The sequence below is a fragment of the Chironomus tepperi genome, unplaced genomic scaffold (assembly GCF_022539635.2).
Source record: "Chironomus tepperi strain 1889 unplaced genomic scaffold, CSIRO-AGI_Ctep_v1 contig_337, whole genome shotgun sequence".
Taxonomy (NCBI): Eukaryota; Metazoa; Arthropoda; class Insecta; order Diptera; family Chironomidae; genus Chironomus; species Chironomus tepperi.
The window spans coordinates 2,076,488-2,094,816 of NW_027226459.1; the positions used below are offsets into that span (position 1 = coordinate 2,076,488).

Genomic DNA, 18,329 nt, shown 5'->3' on the forward strand with positions numbered 1-18,329 from the left:
AATTATATTAGAAATTCCGCCAAATAGTTTCGCAGTTTTGATTGTTTTTAAAGTGTATACAGGCGAAATGTACATAGTTTTATCGAAGGCTTGATGCCCATGTGCGGAAACTTTTTCAGCAGACTTCCTCAATAAACATTAATGCATCTGAAAGAGTCAAAGTAATCATTTAAAAATTATAATTTTTCCAAATTAATCGTGAAGTAATAACATAAATTTTAAGACATAAAACTCAATGTTTACATAATCTACGAGACATAAGCGACGCGCAATCACAGAGGGTATCGAAAAATTCACATTTTTTTGTGTATTCTTTATTTCGTATTAAATTTTTTAACAAATTAGTGTCGTAATTGATGAAAAATTTGTTATAATTGTGTTGAAATTGATAAAGCCATCAATTTCGAGGATTTTTGGACGAAAAAGTTTGGAAACGCGATCGAAGTTCAAGGAGTATTTCAAGTGAGTATCATTTATGGTTTATTTTTCTATTACCGTTTCATAATTTTTTTTTCTTTTTTCTCTCACATCTGACCGAATAAAAATGTGAACTCTCGCTTATTTGAAAATTAAATCGATTTATTCATATTGAATAAATTCTGAATTTCATGACTTTATTGAAATTATTAAGCATTATATTGTGAATCATAATTGACTTAAAAATAGCATTACAATGAAATTTCATTTTTTTTTGCTCATTTTGTACTATACTCTCTTGTGTAGTTCATTCAAAAATGGTAGAGTGGATGAGTGATAGAGATGGAGAAATGATTTTTTTCATTTTCAAGGTTGAGTTTTTGCAGTTCAAACAACTTATGTTATTTATTTACTTTTCATGAATGAAAGTGACGTTTATTTTGATTGCGTGATCCAGTGATGAAATGTCTAATTTTGCTTATGATCCATTTAATGCTTAACTCTGCGTTGTTCCATCTCACTCACTTTTTTTTCTTCTCTCCTCTATAAGAAAAGGGGATGCATTGACCTAATTTTTCTCTCTCATTTTCTTCCATCCTGTATGTGCTGTACGCTATTCGTTCATTGTAAACCCAACGTTCTGCTTATCTTCGTCATAATGAGAAAATTCCTTCTACTTGTCTCGAGTTTTTTCTCTTAAATTTTCCATCATGAGTCACTTAAGTAAAGGATTTTTCAAGTAGCAATTCCTTTAATCGTGATCAATTGCAGTATTATACACTCTCTTTATACACATAAACAATTAAATTAAAAGAACATTCACATCCTTGTGCTCATTTTACCGCTATTAGTCGCATAATTAGATAACAAAAAATTTATGTAATTTGGTCTGGTATTCTCGGTCAATTTAATATTGTTTGGGACTTACAGTAAATAGTTTTTCGGTGTTTATAGGCTATAGATTGTGCTTTGCCGGCCTTTAGCATTGTCTGGCTTGTAGCTTTAATTCAGTTTGAGATATTTTGGTGCATCTTTTTGTCAGTTCTGCAACTGAATTTAAATTGAAAAATCAATACCGATTCAACCGGTTCAGAAAATTCAAAATTTTACTGACCGTTATTTTTCAAATATTTTTTGATCGTTATTTTTTAAACAATGATTTCAAATTTTAAAATAGTTTCCTTTGTCTTATAAATGTAAATGCGCTTAAGTCATCCAATAAAAATTCATGACTTCATTAATTTTCATTTGAGGGTGAATTTTATTATTATTTCTTTCATTATTCTTGCTACTTTTTTGGACAATTGCCACTTTTTTTTCGTATTCATTCATAAAAATGAAAAGTGTAGACTTTTCAACACCATACTCGACTTTATAATCAATAAGCAATTTATAATGAAAGCAAATTGAGTCGGAAAAAAGTATGAAAAATTATGTTCAGTTGTTGAATAAAAGGAGGAATTGGAATGGAAAGGTGATAGGATATGATCGAAGTGAAGGGTGAATTTTTTTTATGCTCTTTTGAAGGCAAAAGAACTGTGAAAATTTTTTAATTAAACTCAGAGTTGAACTAATTCCTTGTGGAAATTTCGATCAGAAACTTGCGATTTGTGGCTAAAATCCAAGACATAAATAGAACAGAATTATTGACACAAATATATTGAGTATCTATACATAGGAAATCGATGCGATGCATGATTATTATCAGTTCGCATGATTTCAAGGTTGCGCACTTCAAATTGAGTAATCGCACTACCAGTCTACGATCGCTTTAATCGTGACATTTCTCTCGGAACCGAGAATATAAACGTGACTCGGATTTTTTATGAGGTTCTAAAATTGTTGACGGAAGTGATTAATTTTGGGGGTGTGTTGAGGGATTGAGATAATTTGAGGTTTTGTGGATAGAAATTAAAAGCTTTGTTAAGTCATACTAAGTGCCAGAGCATTGGTTTGAACTTAAACTTAGGATTAAAAATAAATCCGATGGATTAAACCAAGATTTAAAATAAATTCGGTGAAAATTTAATCCATTTCATCCAATGCATTCATTTCCATCGCCAAAATGCAGCAAAAAAATCGGAAAATTCACACAAAATTTCCACAATGACTTTAAATTTTTCCAAAAACTTTTGACCCTCTCACAACCTTATATAAAATTGGAAAATAGTTCAAACTCATGCTTAACAAGTACTTGTATAAATGCACCCACTTGTGAACGACGACAAGCCTTTTTTATGCTTTTCGCATTATTTTTTTTTTGTGTGCTATTTTCACAATTTTTCTTGTTCCTTCCACTCTTCAGTTTTCATTAAAACATCGTACAGTGAACACCTAAAAAATTAAAGCTCTTGCTGCTTGCTATCTTATTGAAAAAAAAGAGCATAATGGAATGAAAAATAGCTTTCTTATTCTTTTCATCTCATTTGGCTTTTGTGCTCATTATGACATTTTTTTTTTTCATTTTCCTTCATTGTTAAAAGAGTGGAGCTGCTGTTTTGTGAAAGATATATAGTGATAATAGAAAAGAAATTCCTTCATTGAATTGTCGAGGAGATGAGAAGCTTTTATCCTTAAAAAAAAGTCGACAAAGTAGAACGTGAAAAGAGACAATAAAAATATTGAGAGTCACACATAAATACCTAGACTGTTATTATCAAAAGGTGAAAAAGAGAAGGAAAATTTATATATAGAACATGAAGCGATATAAAAAGTGTCATATCGTTGAGATCGTCTTGGATAGCGAGTATCATGTGAGGATGAAAATAATTTTAAACTTGATATCTTTGTGGATGAATGTGTTATGATTGTTATTTTGACACACTGACTGGGTGGGAGATGAATCAAAGATGAATGATTGCTTGTTTTGATCTTTGCCTTTGAATAAGAAACCGTTATGATCTTAAGTTTAAATTTGAGAAAAATCGGCTAAAATTTGAATTTTAAAGGGTGTTGAACTATGAAAAAAATTTAACATAAGGGTGTTTCTTTGGATAAATTTTTTCAAAATTTTCGACTTTGAATTGGTTTTTCTCAAAATCTGGTAATTTTATAGCTCCATTCTTTCTACACACTTACGGGATTTGTGCAGATCTTTATTTATGTACAATTACTTTTTACCGTCATGCTTTATTTAATTAAATATTTCAATTTTTATGCCGGTTTCTCGGAATCAAAATATCAAATTCCGACATTCAACATGAATTTTTTGCACTTTATTCTGCATGTCACTATGGTTGACTTACTATTTCGAGTGTAATTGACCTAAAACTATCGTTTGTTGCTCTTTAAACGCTGCAAAAATCCTTAATTAAAGAGAAAAATTGAAATTTTAGTGATTCCGAGAAACTTTTTTCCTAATCCGTGAGAAAATTCATTTTTTGATTTTATGTTTTTATAGGAATTATAGACTAACAATACAAAATAAAGACAGATTGAGATATTATAATTAATATTATAACGAAATTAAGAATTAGTTAATTTGTTTAATAAGTTAAAGTAATATTTTTCTATGAAGCAAATTTTGTAGTTTTTGAGACACGAATTAGACGAATTTGACTTATCCAGAGAATCACCCATAAACTTTTGAATTCGAAAAATCCGTTATCAATTTATTACTTCATTTTGAATATTACAAAGTCGTTAAATTTTAATTTAACATTTACAAATCTACCTCATTAATTAAATAACACTTGACAATGAATTTAATGCGCTTAATGAAGCTTTTACAAATAACATCCCATTCATTTACCGCCCCGTAGAATTCTTTCATTCACATTAAAATTAATTTAACGTGTCAGTAAGATATCACAAGCGTGAAGAAAAAAATAACCAGCATTCCTGAGCGTAACTTGCTGTGACAGTTTATACAAATATTTTTCTCCTTTTTATGACTGTTAAATTAACATCTTTCAACAATTCGTATGACGTGTATTAATTTTTATCATGAAATTTTATATTCGCTCATCATCAAACAGTTCGGTAGTTTCTCTCTCAATACGGCAATATTTAGGTTAAGAAGAAGGACATCGTAAAACATGAATGATTTCGTACACGATGAAATAATTTTGCTTTTTCATCACCAATAGACGGATGATTTATGAGACAATAATATGTTTTGTCTATACCGTTTTATTCATCGTATATATTGAAATAATCCTTTCCACAATAGCTTCTCCGGGATGATGATTTTCAATCGATTCCTTTTCAATTCATAGCGATATTTTCCATTCTTCCTGTTAAATCATTTAGACAGCATAAAACGTATTAAACAGGAAGGAAAACACATAACTAGAACGAAAATGTTCCTAAAAGCATATCTATGTGTGTGCATGCATGCATGCATGCTCAAAATGAAAAGTGCATATGTATTAATAGGCCGAGTTCAAAGTACGGCATGAAAGTTGGGGTAGGTCAGAAATGGGAATAAAGCTTGTTTTGTTGTAAATTTACTCAATCAGAATAGATAACATGAACATGAGTTTTGTTATTCACTAAATTAAGCATTACTCCTGCTTTTTTTGTATTGGAAATAAATTTCATCCAGATCGGCTTACTTGCGCATATGATTTTCAATGTTTTTAGCTCTTCGACTTGATTTTTTTGACAGGCAGAATGGCGAAACAAGTAGAATGTGCTCGTGGGGGTGGCTTTATGGTGTTTTGTGTATGAATTATTAATTATTAATATTAAGTGTTATTAAAATATATTACGTTTGAACAAAATCACGTAAAACATGCAAAAAATGCTCCAATTGCTTTTAAACATAGGATTATTGTGCTGCATTAATCAGTTTGGATAATTAACTGGGTGATTGAATTGATTAAGGGCTTGGAAATTGTAAAAAAAAATACTTTTATTTAGTCACTGGATTTAGGTCAGTTGGTTATGTTGTTTTTGATAAGTTGACATTAATCTACGTAGATAATAAAATTAACACAGTAGTAATTGAATTGCTGGATTAGAAAATAAATCAAAAGATTAAAAGTTTAAATTTAGGTTTGTTTACGTTTTTAAAAATTTGCGAATTTGGCAAAAGTCAAGTTTTATTTAAAAATTTTATTGGTTTTAATGTAAACAAACTATTTAAAAATCAGTGGAAAGTTATCAACAAAAACAATTAAAATAGTAACAGTTTAAAGGAAGCTACCAGAAGTTACAAAAAACAACAAACCTGATTTTAATTTGAAAGTTCGCGAAATTTTGACAAATTTTCAAGCACATCCTTAAGATTGCAGGCTTTGTTAAGCATAAATTCTGCTAAGTTCTTAGTTCTCATCGATTTCAATCGACTCTATTGCTGATTTCAATCCAGGATTCCTTCATAGTTAAATATCCCCCTATTATTGAAAAATACATAAGCTCGCATAAATAATTATACGAAAAGCGTGCCTGCATAGTCATTAAATGACTTCCGACAGCAGGCATTTTTTTAATTAAAAATATCAACTTCATTTCCGAACGTCACAAAACTTCCCAGACGCACTCAATCAGTCAGTCAATCAGACAACAAACAAAGTAAATGTGCTAAATGATTCGTTTTGCAGATATATTGCAACTAAATGTAGTTTTTTTTTCGGCTTTCTTCTTACCGTAATCGAAGAGCTATGTGAAATTAGTTTACTAGAACGTAAAGCACTGAGTTCGGCTTTTTTTTTCTCCTCTCCTTCAATTTTCTTTTCGCTTCGACAAATTTTCCGTTTTTCTTCTTTCCTTTCCTTCTGAGACGCTTTTCTTTCTTTACATTTTCATTTTCAAGTTTAGTTATCGTGGATCAGTAGGCGCTACAATATACCTTAAAACACACAGTCGCGCAATTACAATAAGAATGCAATTAATTGAATAATTAATCTATTATAAATAGATTTTACTTTTAATTGATTGCATAAATTGTGAATAATTTGATTCTTTTGTGTTTCATTTTAAGTAGCTTAATCGTGATCTGTGAGCGTGAACATTCATTTTTTATATCCAAAGGTTCTAGCGATAAATTCATCAAATCTCTCGTGTATTTACGAGAATGTCATAGATTTTTATGCAACTGAACTGTTTTGTTGAAGGGTTTTTTAAGTTTCTTTGCTCTGTTTATGCCTTGCTTTTTTATGTGGAACGACAAATAAATGATGGATTGTCACGAAAATCAACTGCCAATGCTACTATGTCATTGTTGCGATCATGTAAGAATGAATTTTTTAGTTCTAAGAATCAATTTAGAATTTTTTGTTTCGGCATTGAAAATCCATTTCTTTTGCCTTGAAAAATTGAGATCACTCAACATTTCTGGATATATTCAAAAAAGAAGGAAGTGATTATAAACACGTGACACAGTAAAAATGTTCGTGTTAAAAATACAACTGAAGTCTTACAAGTGGTGAAAATGAAGCATAGCTTTCAAAATAATGTTGTAAAATGTAAAAAGTAAAACTTCTTTAAAGTGCAAAAACTCAATAAATGGAAAATGTTGTAATGGTTGTGAATCTATATTTAAGCTGTCTGACTTCAAGATTGGCATTAATGCAATCAGGAAAAAAATAATTGAAAAAGTTTTTTTTAAAACAATGAAAATTAGTGGATTGGGATGAACAGTTTTGTAATCTAAATTGGATATGAAGTTGTGAAAATTTGTGAGCATAGTGTAAACGGAAGGGATTGTTATGTGTTCCTTGACAGTATGAACCTAAAAAATTGGACATAGTTCATATATCCAATGTGAATTAATCCTAACAAATGTTCCTAATTTTCTACATATAACCTCATTCTTTTATCTTCTATGAATCAGAATTCGAAGTAAATTCGGGTTTAGTATGAAAAAGTTGACTCGTCTCTATATAACACTCGAGTCAAGCTTTGCTATAAACAAATCATCGATCCTTATGACAAAGATTCTTACTTCGCTGAATTTATAGAACAATTGTGATCAATGACCTCCTTAAGATAGCGATAAATTTGAATCTTTCGCTGACTTGTCAATTTTCAATACCAAATACTATCTATTTCGATAACTTCAAATTCAAACCTTCAAACAATTCAGACGATTTCGAAGTTTACCTAGATGTAGTTTTAGATTTCAAGCTGTCTACAGGATGAAACATGTCTCAGATATCCAAAAAAAAAAAATAATTTTCAATTTATAGAAAATGTTCCTCCCAAAAAATCCTCCCCAAAATTTTGTTATTTGAAACAATCGACAAAAAAATTAGAAAACAAACAAAATTGCTAAATTCATAGAATTTCACTAATAATTTATTCGTCAGTGAAAAAAAAGAATGTAGACGTCAAAAACCATAACGTAAATGCTTCGTCTATAAATTGATTTCTAATATATTCAAAAATAGAAAATTACTAAGCAGTAAGAGAAAATTATTTAAGGGAGTGAAGAATGAATGAAAAAGTATACAAAAAAAATTACAAAAGTCCTCGTGTTATTGATCGAGGGACTTAAGCGCATTTTTGTCCCAGCGATCAGTAATTGATTAACAAGTCACTTCTGAGCTCACAAAACAAGATCCAGTAGGATCCAGGTCACTTCCAGAGCTAAAACACTAGATCCAGTTCACTTCTAGACCTAAAAACCAAGATCCAGTAAGATCCAGGTCACTTCCAGATCTTAAAAACAAGATCCATATAAAACTTCCACAAATTTAAGAACTTCGTCATTTAACGGATTTTTATAATTTAAACCTCATAACGGTCAAAAAAAATTCAAACATTGTTCAGTAAACACTGTAAAAACATCGACAAACATTGAAAAACACTGTAAAACAATGAAAAAACGTGTTGTTGTTTTTTTGTTGTTGTATATGAAAATGAAAAACTGTTAATTATAGTATTTATGCGTTGATTTGAAACTTCTAAATGACCGATAACCCAATAACTTGATAGAACGAAGCTATTAAAACAAACCAGAGCTCTCTACGTTGTCTAGTTTTCGAGATCTCGCGTTCCAGCCGAACAGCCGAACGAACGAACAAAGTGCATTATTAAGCTCCCTTTTGTAAACAAGTTTACAAAAATGCGCTAAAAAATTGAAAATGCTTGGAATTTTTCAAATATTTCTCAACTTAGTTGTATTTTTTCGGTCTATAGTTTATGTGAACATCTGGGAAATATCAAATCGGAAATTCATTTGATTTTTGCTTTAAAACGCAATTTTGGACGAAGTAATTGTTTTATAGTCTTGCATTTATTTTGACTGACTAAGCAAAAGTAAGCATTTTCGGTGATGAGTTTCCTTTGATCTTAGAATTGAGAATCTGATTTGAAGGATTTTATGGTCAGAAAAGTAAATTGTGGAGATTTTGGAAAAGTTTTATAGTACAAACTAGCTTTTCCAAGAGCATGCTCTCTCTTGTTCATTTTATATAGACTAGATTGGTATGCTCGTGAACATTGCTCTAAGCTTACTCTGCTCTTGAAAGCAAATTCTGTCTTTTAGGGTTTCTTGTTATTTCTACAGCACTCTATATTCTGAGTGTATTAAAACTGATCAGACACAACCACCCCTAACCTCAAATAGTATACATGGATACACATCATAAACAAACGAATCCCAAAGAATCCAATTTAAATTCATTAAACTTCTCAAACAACCTGATTTACTGAAGCTCAAACAGAAAAGTGTTTCAGTCAATGATTTCGTGAGTGACGATAGCATGCACTTCTTATCAAAAAAATCTTCAGTAACTTGTTTACTCAATTTTACCCTACTTGAAGTTCTTAATTCTTTATAAAATTTACTTTTATTCCATACAAAAAAATACGAAAACAATTTTATTTCATTATTGCACAATTTGTCTGCCACTTCTTCCTTTCTCGCTCTCTCTCTGCTTTCATTCTTTCGATTTTTCATTGGTTTCAATGACCTCTTGACAGCTTATGAAATTGGCTCCACAGCGATAATAGCAATAATAGTGGAAATTGTAGCTGTTTTTGATGAGTAATTTTTTAATTTTATGCTCAACCTTCTCTATTAATATTTTTTTGTTTTTTTGCATAATAAAGGCTCGGTCTGTTTTGTTAAGTTTTGAGCTTGAAAAAGAGACTTCAGGATGAACATTTTTCATAACATTGACATAAATTATTATTATTTTTTCGTTCGTTTTGATGGACATTCGGAAAATCATAAATACTCTGTTCAATGATATTTTTTGTAGACAATAAAGATATCATTAAATAAAGAAAAAATTTTGTTTTTGGGGAAAAGTGTAGGCTACAAGGTTGAAATGAGCACGTCTAGTGGAAAATAATTATTATAAATGGATTTCAAAATTTGAATGTTTCAACTGTTTTGTAAGATTTAAAATTTTAACGGATTTGTAAAATTTGAATTGTCAAAATTTACACTTACAATGAACTGAAATGAAATGAAGTTTTGAATTACTGAATAGATTTTATTTACAAATTGACAATTTGAGGTGAATGTGATTTCAAAAAGAAGTTTGAATTAATTAATCTTAATTAAAGTACCACGCTCATGGAAAAAGTAAATATCTTACGTAAGCAATACAATTAGAACCATTCGCACAAGCAAAAAGCTCTTAAAAATTACTAACTCTCTGACTTTTTTCTCATACAATCTAAATTCCACAGTAAGGTTCATCCAGTAGTTCAAAAAGATTAGTTTAATAGCATTAAACATAGCTGATCTGTATCTACCCTCTCCACATTCAAATCACTAATTGAAATGAGAAGCGTTTTAAACAGTAATTATGGCAATGTAATACAAAAGAATTGCTCTAAAAACACTCGAATTCAATTGTCGTTTCTCATACAATGTATTTAGCAGCAAAGCAAAAAAAGTCGTCAAATCAGGCACAAATGAGAAAGAAGAATCGAATATATACAATAACAAAAAATTATTTCAGTCGGTTCTCTTCGTAATTTCTCAATATTTTATTTTGCCTTCAATATATATATATATTTTTAAAAAGTTAAGCTATTGAGGCAGTATGTTATATTTTTCTACAACCAAGCGGCTTATAATGAGAATCATTGGGGGAGAGAAAAAGAAAACAAGTGTGCTACGCCGAAATAAAAAAAAACATGAGAGAAGAGACTTTATAATTTAGTCGCCATGTGGCCTTTGCGTTGGCACAACTTAAAATATATATTTTGATTTTATATTTATTTTAAAAAAAACTTTTTAATACAATTTTAAAAATTATTATTATGGTGAATTTACATGAGGTGATGATTACGTTCTTTAAATGTCTCCGAGATTATATTTGCGTCTTGGTGGAATTTATGAGAATAATTTAGAGACTTGAGACTCTTGTCAGGCAGTAAATTTTTTTTTCATCCTCGTTGCTTGTGTGATTTGAGACTAGTCTTACGTATGCTACATGTCATTTTAATAGGAAATAATTTAAAATATGCGAAATGTGTCATAAATCGCATGCTTTTGGCGACTAATGGATACCTTGAATTATCTCATACGCCAATACATTGTACTGAGTTCTACTTACTCGTGTGCTACATGCGATTCGACTTTTTTTAATTTCGTCGTCTGCGTTCTGACGATTAAAATGTTTCTTTGTAATTTATGTGCTCAATTAAATTGTACAAACTGTATTAAATGCACTGTCGTAAATATCTTTTTTTGCGTTTCATTAAAATAGTCATGAAATTTTATGTTTTGGCTCCTAAATGAGAGCTTTTACATTCTTTTGTATAAACATTGTAAATTGAAAATCTCGGTCATTCGTGAGTCACGGAAGCGCATTTAACACGCGTAAAATTTAATTTAAAAATTAACGGTCTAAAAAGATTTGAATAATAACGGCAAAATGATATTTAAAAATTTACATATGAATTTACGTAACAATTTTACGTAGATTGACGCGGGCCACATTTTTAATCTGCTAATCAGTTCTCAATCCATAACAAGATTCAAGTGTCCAGCCATTCATTCAGTATATAGTCTGAAAACAGTTTTCAATAAAGCTTACTCTGGATGAGCAAAGACGAAAATATAAAAAGGCAGAATGATTAATAAAGTAATTGGAAAACAGCAGGAAGCATTTGCTGTGATTTCTCAACTGGAACACAAGCAAGCAGAAAAATGATATTAATAGCGTTTAATCATCGTATTATATTTTTGATCTAAATAATTCACAGAACATCTCTCAATACCCAATAAATTTTTTTATTTTGTGCTAATAATTTCTTCTATCTTAACTTTATTTTTAGATTACAAATCAATTCTCTCGTATGGATTTTAAGCACAAATCACCACCGCCTAATAATGGTAATTATTCGGAAAATATTTATCGTTCTCCGTACAATAATGAATCGATGCTACATCATATTAACTCCATACCAAAAGAGCATTATCAGCAGCAGCAACAGCATATGAGCGTATACGATTATAATAATAGCAGTAGTCAAAATAAGAATATGCAAAATATGTTCACAAATCGCCATTATCCACATCGTTCGCCTACCTCTGTTAGAATGAGACGAAGATGTCGAAGTGAATGTTTATCACCTGTCAGAAGTCCTCAGTATCATGACCGATATAGTAGCAGTAGTCCAAGAAATAATCAAATTAATAATGGATATTATCATAATATGTGGCCAGTTCATCGACAGATTGAGCATGATCGTCAATCAAATAATTATGATTATACACCACAACATCAACAGAGTAAGCATCAGAGACATCAACAACAGCAGCAGCAGCAGCAGCAACAACATGATCATGATATACAAGGAATTAATGGCTATAAATATCGTTTTGATAATTTATTAGTTGATGGAAAAAGTGTTCATATAGAAACAGTCGATGCCAATGACGAGATGGGATATTTAGCATGGAATGAACGTCGTCGATTAAGGGCACGAAGCGAGTCAGCGTCTCAGGATTATTATTATCGTGAAGTGTATTGTGATGATTTACAAGACGTTCGAGTCAAAAGAACCCGCGAAATTCTTAAAGAAAAACGCTCATCATCGCAACGTAATGTGACTAATCCAAAAAGTAATTTTAGTGTTTTAGTAAATAACTCAAGTCACTATCGTTACTCACCTAAATCGAAAATTCGTAGCCATCACATTAGCCATAAGAGTGGTTTAATTCGCGTCTCATCTCCTTTACACAAAGCTCGACTACAAATGTGGAAGAATCAACAAAATTCCGGAAGTTCGTCTGTTCATTCAACAGAATCGACTTCAAACGGAGATGTTGAATCGCCACAACAAGACGAAGACGAGATTGAGGATGATGAAGATGATGAAGATCCACCAATTTTATATGCGCCAGGTAATCAAATTATCGATGACGATATGACAGATCCAGAAGATAATTACGAGTCATCGCTATCAGTTAGTAGCTCGGATCGTTCCTCAGCAATTCAAAATGCAAAAACACCGACTGCAATAAATACCGAATGTGTTCAAGGTGGCCGAGTTTTACAGGAGCCACTTGCTGCATCACTTTTTCCATATGTACCTCCATTCATTACTTTCGCATCATTTGAAGAAAAGGGACCAGATCTACCGCCTGCCATACATAAAATATTAAAGTGGAAGTTAACAACCATCACGCCATTATTGGTACGAAAAGTCCTCCTCAACACAGGCTTTCGATTAATGAAAAGTAAGCAAAACTTTTATTTTCTTTTTGACATTTTTTTTTCTTCTGTGTATAAGCTATTGATGTTGATAACATAACGCATGTTCTTGAATTAATTCCTCTCATTTTCATTCACATACTTTTTTTTTTTGTTTTGATTTCTTTTTTTTTGTTGGCGCATTTTCATACTTGAAATTAATCCACTGCTGTTAAGGGATCATTCTTAAATGACGTCAATGAAAAAAATGTGGTTTTTAAATGTCCCTAACCTCTATGACTATAAAATACTATCTAGGCGGGAAACTGGATAGTCTATCAAGTTGTAATGACTGTTAATGACATCCAGGATGTAATTAGTCGTCCATATGACTTGACATATTGTCTTTACTGTCCAAAATCGTTGTAGTTAGACGACAGTCCTGAAGTGTGTATGTATTTGATGATTTACTCAGAACAAATGAAGTCTCAAAAAAATACGCAATAAACTTAATCTCCAACACCCATTAAATCTCCGATGTTTTAGATTCACATAAGTATGAGACGTAAAAATTCAGTCTGAGAGACATTTATTACGCAGTCATGTTAAATAGTAGCTGTATATGTATTTTTTTGCTATCTAACTTATGTAATAGATTATTTAGAAGCCGATAAAAATTTCAAGGGCTGCTATAAATGTATTGTTATTGAGTCATCTGATCGAAAGTATGACGATAAGGTCAGAAATTTGTCACAATACAATAGTGGTGTACATTACACTACTTTTGTTTTTACCTTTACAAATAGCCTTGATATTGACAACTTATTTTTAAATTGACACATATTCGTTGTCGATGTACGACTTTGTTGCAAATAATTTTTTAATTTGTGTTTTTTAATTGTTAGAAATGCGCTCTTATCGCCCAGCACAGACTGTGTGCGACAGCAAACATGTTCATTTTTTATATGATTTTTTTTTTTAATGTTTTTAATTTTGTTTAATTTTTCAACTTTTTTTATCATAAAATTTCTTTATTATTTCTTTCTATCCACAAATGAATTGCAAATTAAATGAAATATCGCGATTATACGCATAAATTATTTAATAATTGGATATCAACATCAAATGTTTATATACATAAATGATAAATCTATATATAATAGCTCCGGACATGGATAAATCTACAGATGAAAAATATGAATCTCTTTCAGAACCAAATGATTGGGTTGGAACGTGGGGAAAGCATATGAAATCGCCGTGCTTTAAGACATTACATTCATATCAGAAATTTAATCATTTGCCGGGAAGTTTTCAAATTGGACGTAAAGATCGCTGTTGGAGGAATTTACAAACGCTTATGTCACGTCATGGGAAGAAAGAATTTGGATTTATGCCACGGACTTTTATCATTCCTCAAGATCTTAATATGCTAAGACAAACATGGCATAAATATAGTCAAAAGAATACAAAATGGATTATTAAACCGCCAGCATCGGCGCGAGGAACTGGTATTCGAGTCGTAAACAGTTGGTCGCAAATTCCAAAACGAAAACCTTTAATTGTACAACGGTAATTTTTATTATTTTTTCATTTCTACATTTTTAATCTTCATTCGTCGCTTCTTATTATTGCATTTTTGTAGATATATTGAACGTCCATTATTGATAAATGGAAGTAAATTCGATTTAAGATTATATGTACTCGTGACATCATTGAATCCATTACGTGTTTATATGCATACGGATGGATTAGCGCGCTTTGCATCAGTTAAATACAGCGAAAGAACTGAAACGCTCAATGATCGCTATATGCATTTGACAAATTATTCCATAAATAAGCTATCTACAAGCTATGATAAAAATGATGATGCAAATGCATGCAAGGGTATGAAATGGACAATAAAATCTCTTTGGTCGTATCTTCAGCAAAGAGGAATTAATACGGAACGATTATGGGGAGCATTAAGGAATCTTGTCTTACGTACTATATTAGCTGGTGAAGGTCCAATTAATAGTATGATGAAAACAAACCTTCAGAACAAATATAATGCCTTTGAATTATTTGGTATTGATGTTCTACTTGATTCTGAGCTCGTTCCATGGTTATTAGAAGTTAATATTTCGCCGTCGCTTCATTCTGCATCTGGACTTGATATGGCTGTGAAAGGACCTTTAGTAACTGCTTTATTAAATACTGCTATGTACCAGGTAAGATTTTATGCTTTTTGTTATTTAACGATCTTTTTTGATTTAAATAATATGCTTATTTTGAATTTTTGAAAACCGTTACAAAGAACCGATTATAATTTGAATTTTCGAAATCCGTTAACAATTTTGAATTATTTTTAACCGTTTAATATTTTCTTAATTTCATAGATTCCACCAAAGATTCCAGTTGCAACACAAAGTGATTTATCGCGAGAATTGAACGTAAAAATGCCACTTTGTTATGATAAGAGAATTTATGTGACGACGCTTTCCAAAGACGAAAGACAAAAGCACCATCACTTTACTCAAAAGACAATACAAAGAGAGGATGTAAGTTTTTATGAATGAAAATTGCGTTTAAAAAGGCACGAAGCATTAAAATGTCACATTCTTTTTTTTCTAGTACTTGCCAACAATTTTAGAAAATTTAACACCAGATGACTTGCGTTGTCTTATATTAACCGAAGATGAATTGAACCGATGCCATCCACTTGAAAGAATTTTCCCAGCACCAAATAGTTACAAATACTTGAATTTCACCGATCAGCCGAGATATTATAATCATCTTATAGATGCGTGGGAAAATCGATATAGCAAGAAACGCGATAGCGGAATTGCATTATTGAGAACTCTATGCTGGAAACGAATGCATTTGAAAGTACCACCGACAACAATTCATAAGGTAAATAGTACAGTCTAGATGATCAATCTAGCATAACGTGTTTAATGTTTACATATTGATTCATTCTTTTAATATTATATATATGCGATAAGTATCTTGAGACATAAAACCAATTTCTGAACTTATATTTTTATTAATTTTGTTGATTTTAAAAAAAAAATTATTGGAAAAAAATTATTAAACTCTATCCTCCTCCCTACTACTTTTCTTCCATCAAATTTGAGGATTTTTGCCGAGTTATCAAACTAGCTTATTGGCAATTACGTGCTGCACATTTTAGTAAGTCCCGGTTCGAGATTATCAGAACACAGATTAATCAAAATTTCAGAGAGTATAAATAAACTAAAGATATGATTTAATTGATCCTAGGTGATATTTCAATAGCTGCAGCTAGCTAGTTTGAGCCATAGACACAGTGTTTGGATATAAAATGTATTTTTATTATGAAAAATAATGATTTAATGATTAGATGATGTAAATAACCATTCAATCGAAACTGATTGTCTTTTCCTTTTTTATGTGTTCTTTTATTGCAAATTCTAGGCTAGATGTTTGCAGATTATACCGATTTTACTGTCTCCAAACTACCAATAATTTTTGATAGAAAAATATGATATAAAAAAATAAAAAAATCCGTTACATATCAAGCTCAATATAATTCTCTGTGTAATTATCTTTTATCATTAATTCGAGTTAAATTTAGACATTTATTTGAAGCTTGATCATCAATATATTCGATAATTAATGTATTAAATGTTGTTGTTGTTTCGTATAATTTTTAACTAGTTAAGTGCTCTGCCTTATCTTCAAAAGTACATTTTTGCAAGACTATTGGCTAGATAGATATTATGTGTATTAGACTTAATTGTAGTAACTTGAGGATAAATTTTAGAAAAAATTAGATTTAACGGACATTTTTATTTTGAAAATTTTTGTTGCTAATTTTCAAATTTTACAATCCCGTTAATAATTTTAAAATTTACAAAACCGTTAATATTTTCAAATTTTACAAACCCGTTTTATTCAAATCTTTAAAAATCAATTTTGATTACTTTGCGAAAGTGTACTTGAGTCATTCGTTTTCTCAATGCAATGACCGTAATTAATTTTGATTGTCATGCAAAACGTTATCTAGATCTATTTATTTTCGACTGTTTTTAAGCAACTTTGTTAATATTTCACTATATTTTGTTTCTAATGAGTTAAAAATTTAATTTTAGACTCAAAATACAATATAGATAAAAAATACAAGACAGGATTAATGTGAAACCTGATAAGTATCAACAGCTAAAAATGACCTTATACACTCAAGCTTTCTATTTTTGGAATTAACTGAGAAATTTTTTATCTCCACTCACGACTTTTTGTATCCTCAAAATTGAACTTTTTGGATTCATGACAAAATTTTTTTACTTCTCAAGAATGTAGAGTTTTTGAACGCTTTTTCATGTTCCTGTTGTAGATTTTTCACATATTTTTGCAATATGTCGTTTTCTTGTTCTGTCGTTAACTTTTTACCCCAAAAAAACTATTCGTTATTTTTGAAAAATTTAAATTATATTTTTTTGGTCATAGAATGTTCATTTTTGATCCTTAGATTTTATTCCTAGACATTTAAGTGCCACATACTCGAGACTAATAAAATTTTATTACTTTTTTTTCGCTCTACAGGATTGCGACGATAATAAAGAATTAAAAAAGATAGCAGAAGTAGCAACAAGTGAGGAAGTCGTTAACTCAATGGCAGTAGATACACCAGAACCTATAACAAAGTCAAGCTCTGACCTCTCGTCCTTATCGACGGCAACTGATGAAATTGAAATAGATTCAAATGAAAATAAGGATACATCAAATTTAGCTGATATCCAGGCAGCATCGCCAAAAAAAGACATTTCAGAGAATGGAAAGTGTTTTAGTAGCATTATGAACTGTTTGCCTATAACTTCTGATAGTGAAATTATATTAGTGAAACAATAGAGTGACTGAAGATCTAAGGTACAAGCTCACTTCTCCTCAATTCTTTTTTTTTTTAAGTTTTATTGACTTTCTTCTTTTAAAAAATTTATATTTTTGTAGCCTCAAATGAATTTCTTTTCTTATTTCATTTATCTTTTATTGTTATCAATTTTTGGATAAATTTTTACTCTTTTTGAATTAATCTTATTATGAAATAATTATAAAGTATCAAACAGTAAAATTTACTTTGCACGTTTAACTTTTATTTTATTTTAATTAATTAATTAATAAACAACGCTTAAACTTATTTTAAGCTATGAATTAATTTCATTATATTTTCGATACATAAGAAAATAAAGAAAACAAAACAACAAATTTCGATTAGTCACAAAATGCATTTTTTTTTTCATTGTGTTTCCCTATAAAAGATCTATTACAGAATGTCTTAATAAAGGAAGTGTGATTCATCGGCGGATTTAACGAGAAAAAACCGTTGCATAAAATTTTGAAATTCTGTGT

General features: G+C 30.3%; 1 protein-coding gene across 8 annotated transcripts; it reads left to right on the forward strand.

Moving 5' to 3' along the window:
- Positions 1-288: 288 nt before the first annotated feature.
- Positions 289-18,203, forward strand: LOC139093536 (tubulin polyglutamylase ttll-4-like). 8 transcript variants are annotated; one of them, XM_070644276.1, is made up of 8 exons: positions 6,202-6,224; positions 6,394-6,593; positions 11,605-13,012; positions 14,129-14,534; positions 14,608-15,172; positions 15,341-15,502; positions 15,576-15,854; positions 17,526-18,203. In XM_070644276.1, exons 2-8 carry the CDS (start codon positions 6,537-6,539, stop codon positions 17,829-17,831), a joined length of 3,183 nt encoding a protein of 1,060 aa, XP_070500377.1. In that variant the 5' UTR covers positions 6,202-6,224; positions 6,394-6,536; the 3' UTR covers positions 17,832-18,203. The 8 variants fall into 8 exon arrangements, with proteins under 8 accessions (XP_070500382.1, XP_070500378.1, XP_070500374.1 ...); XM_070644275.1 differs by having other exon boundaries at positions 6,208-6,246; XM_070644274.1 differs by having other exon boundaries at positions 6,211-6,308.
- The last annotated feature ends 126 nt before the right edge of the window (positions 18,204-18,329 follow it).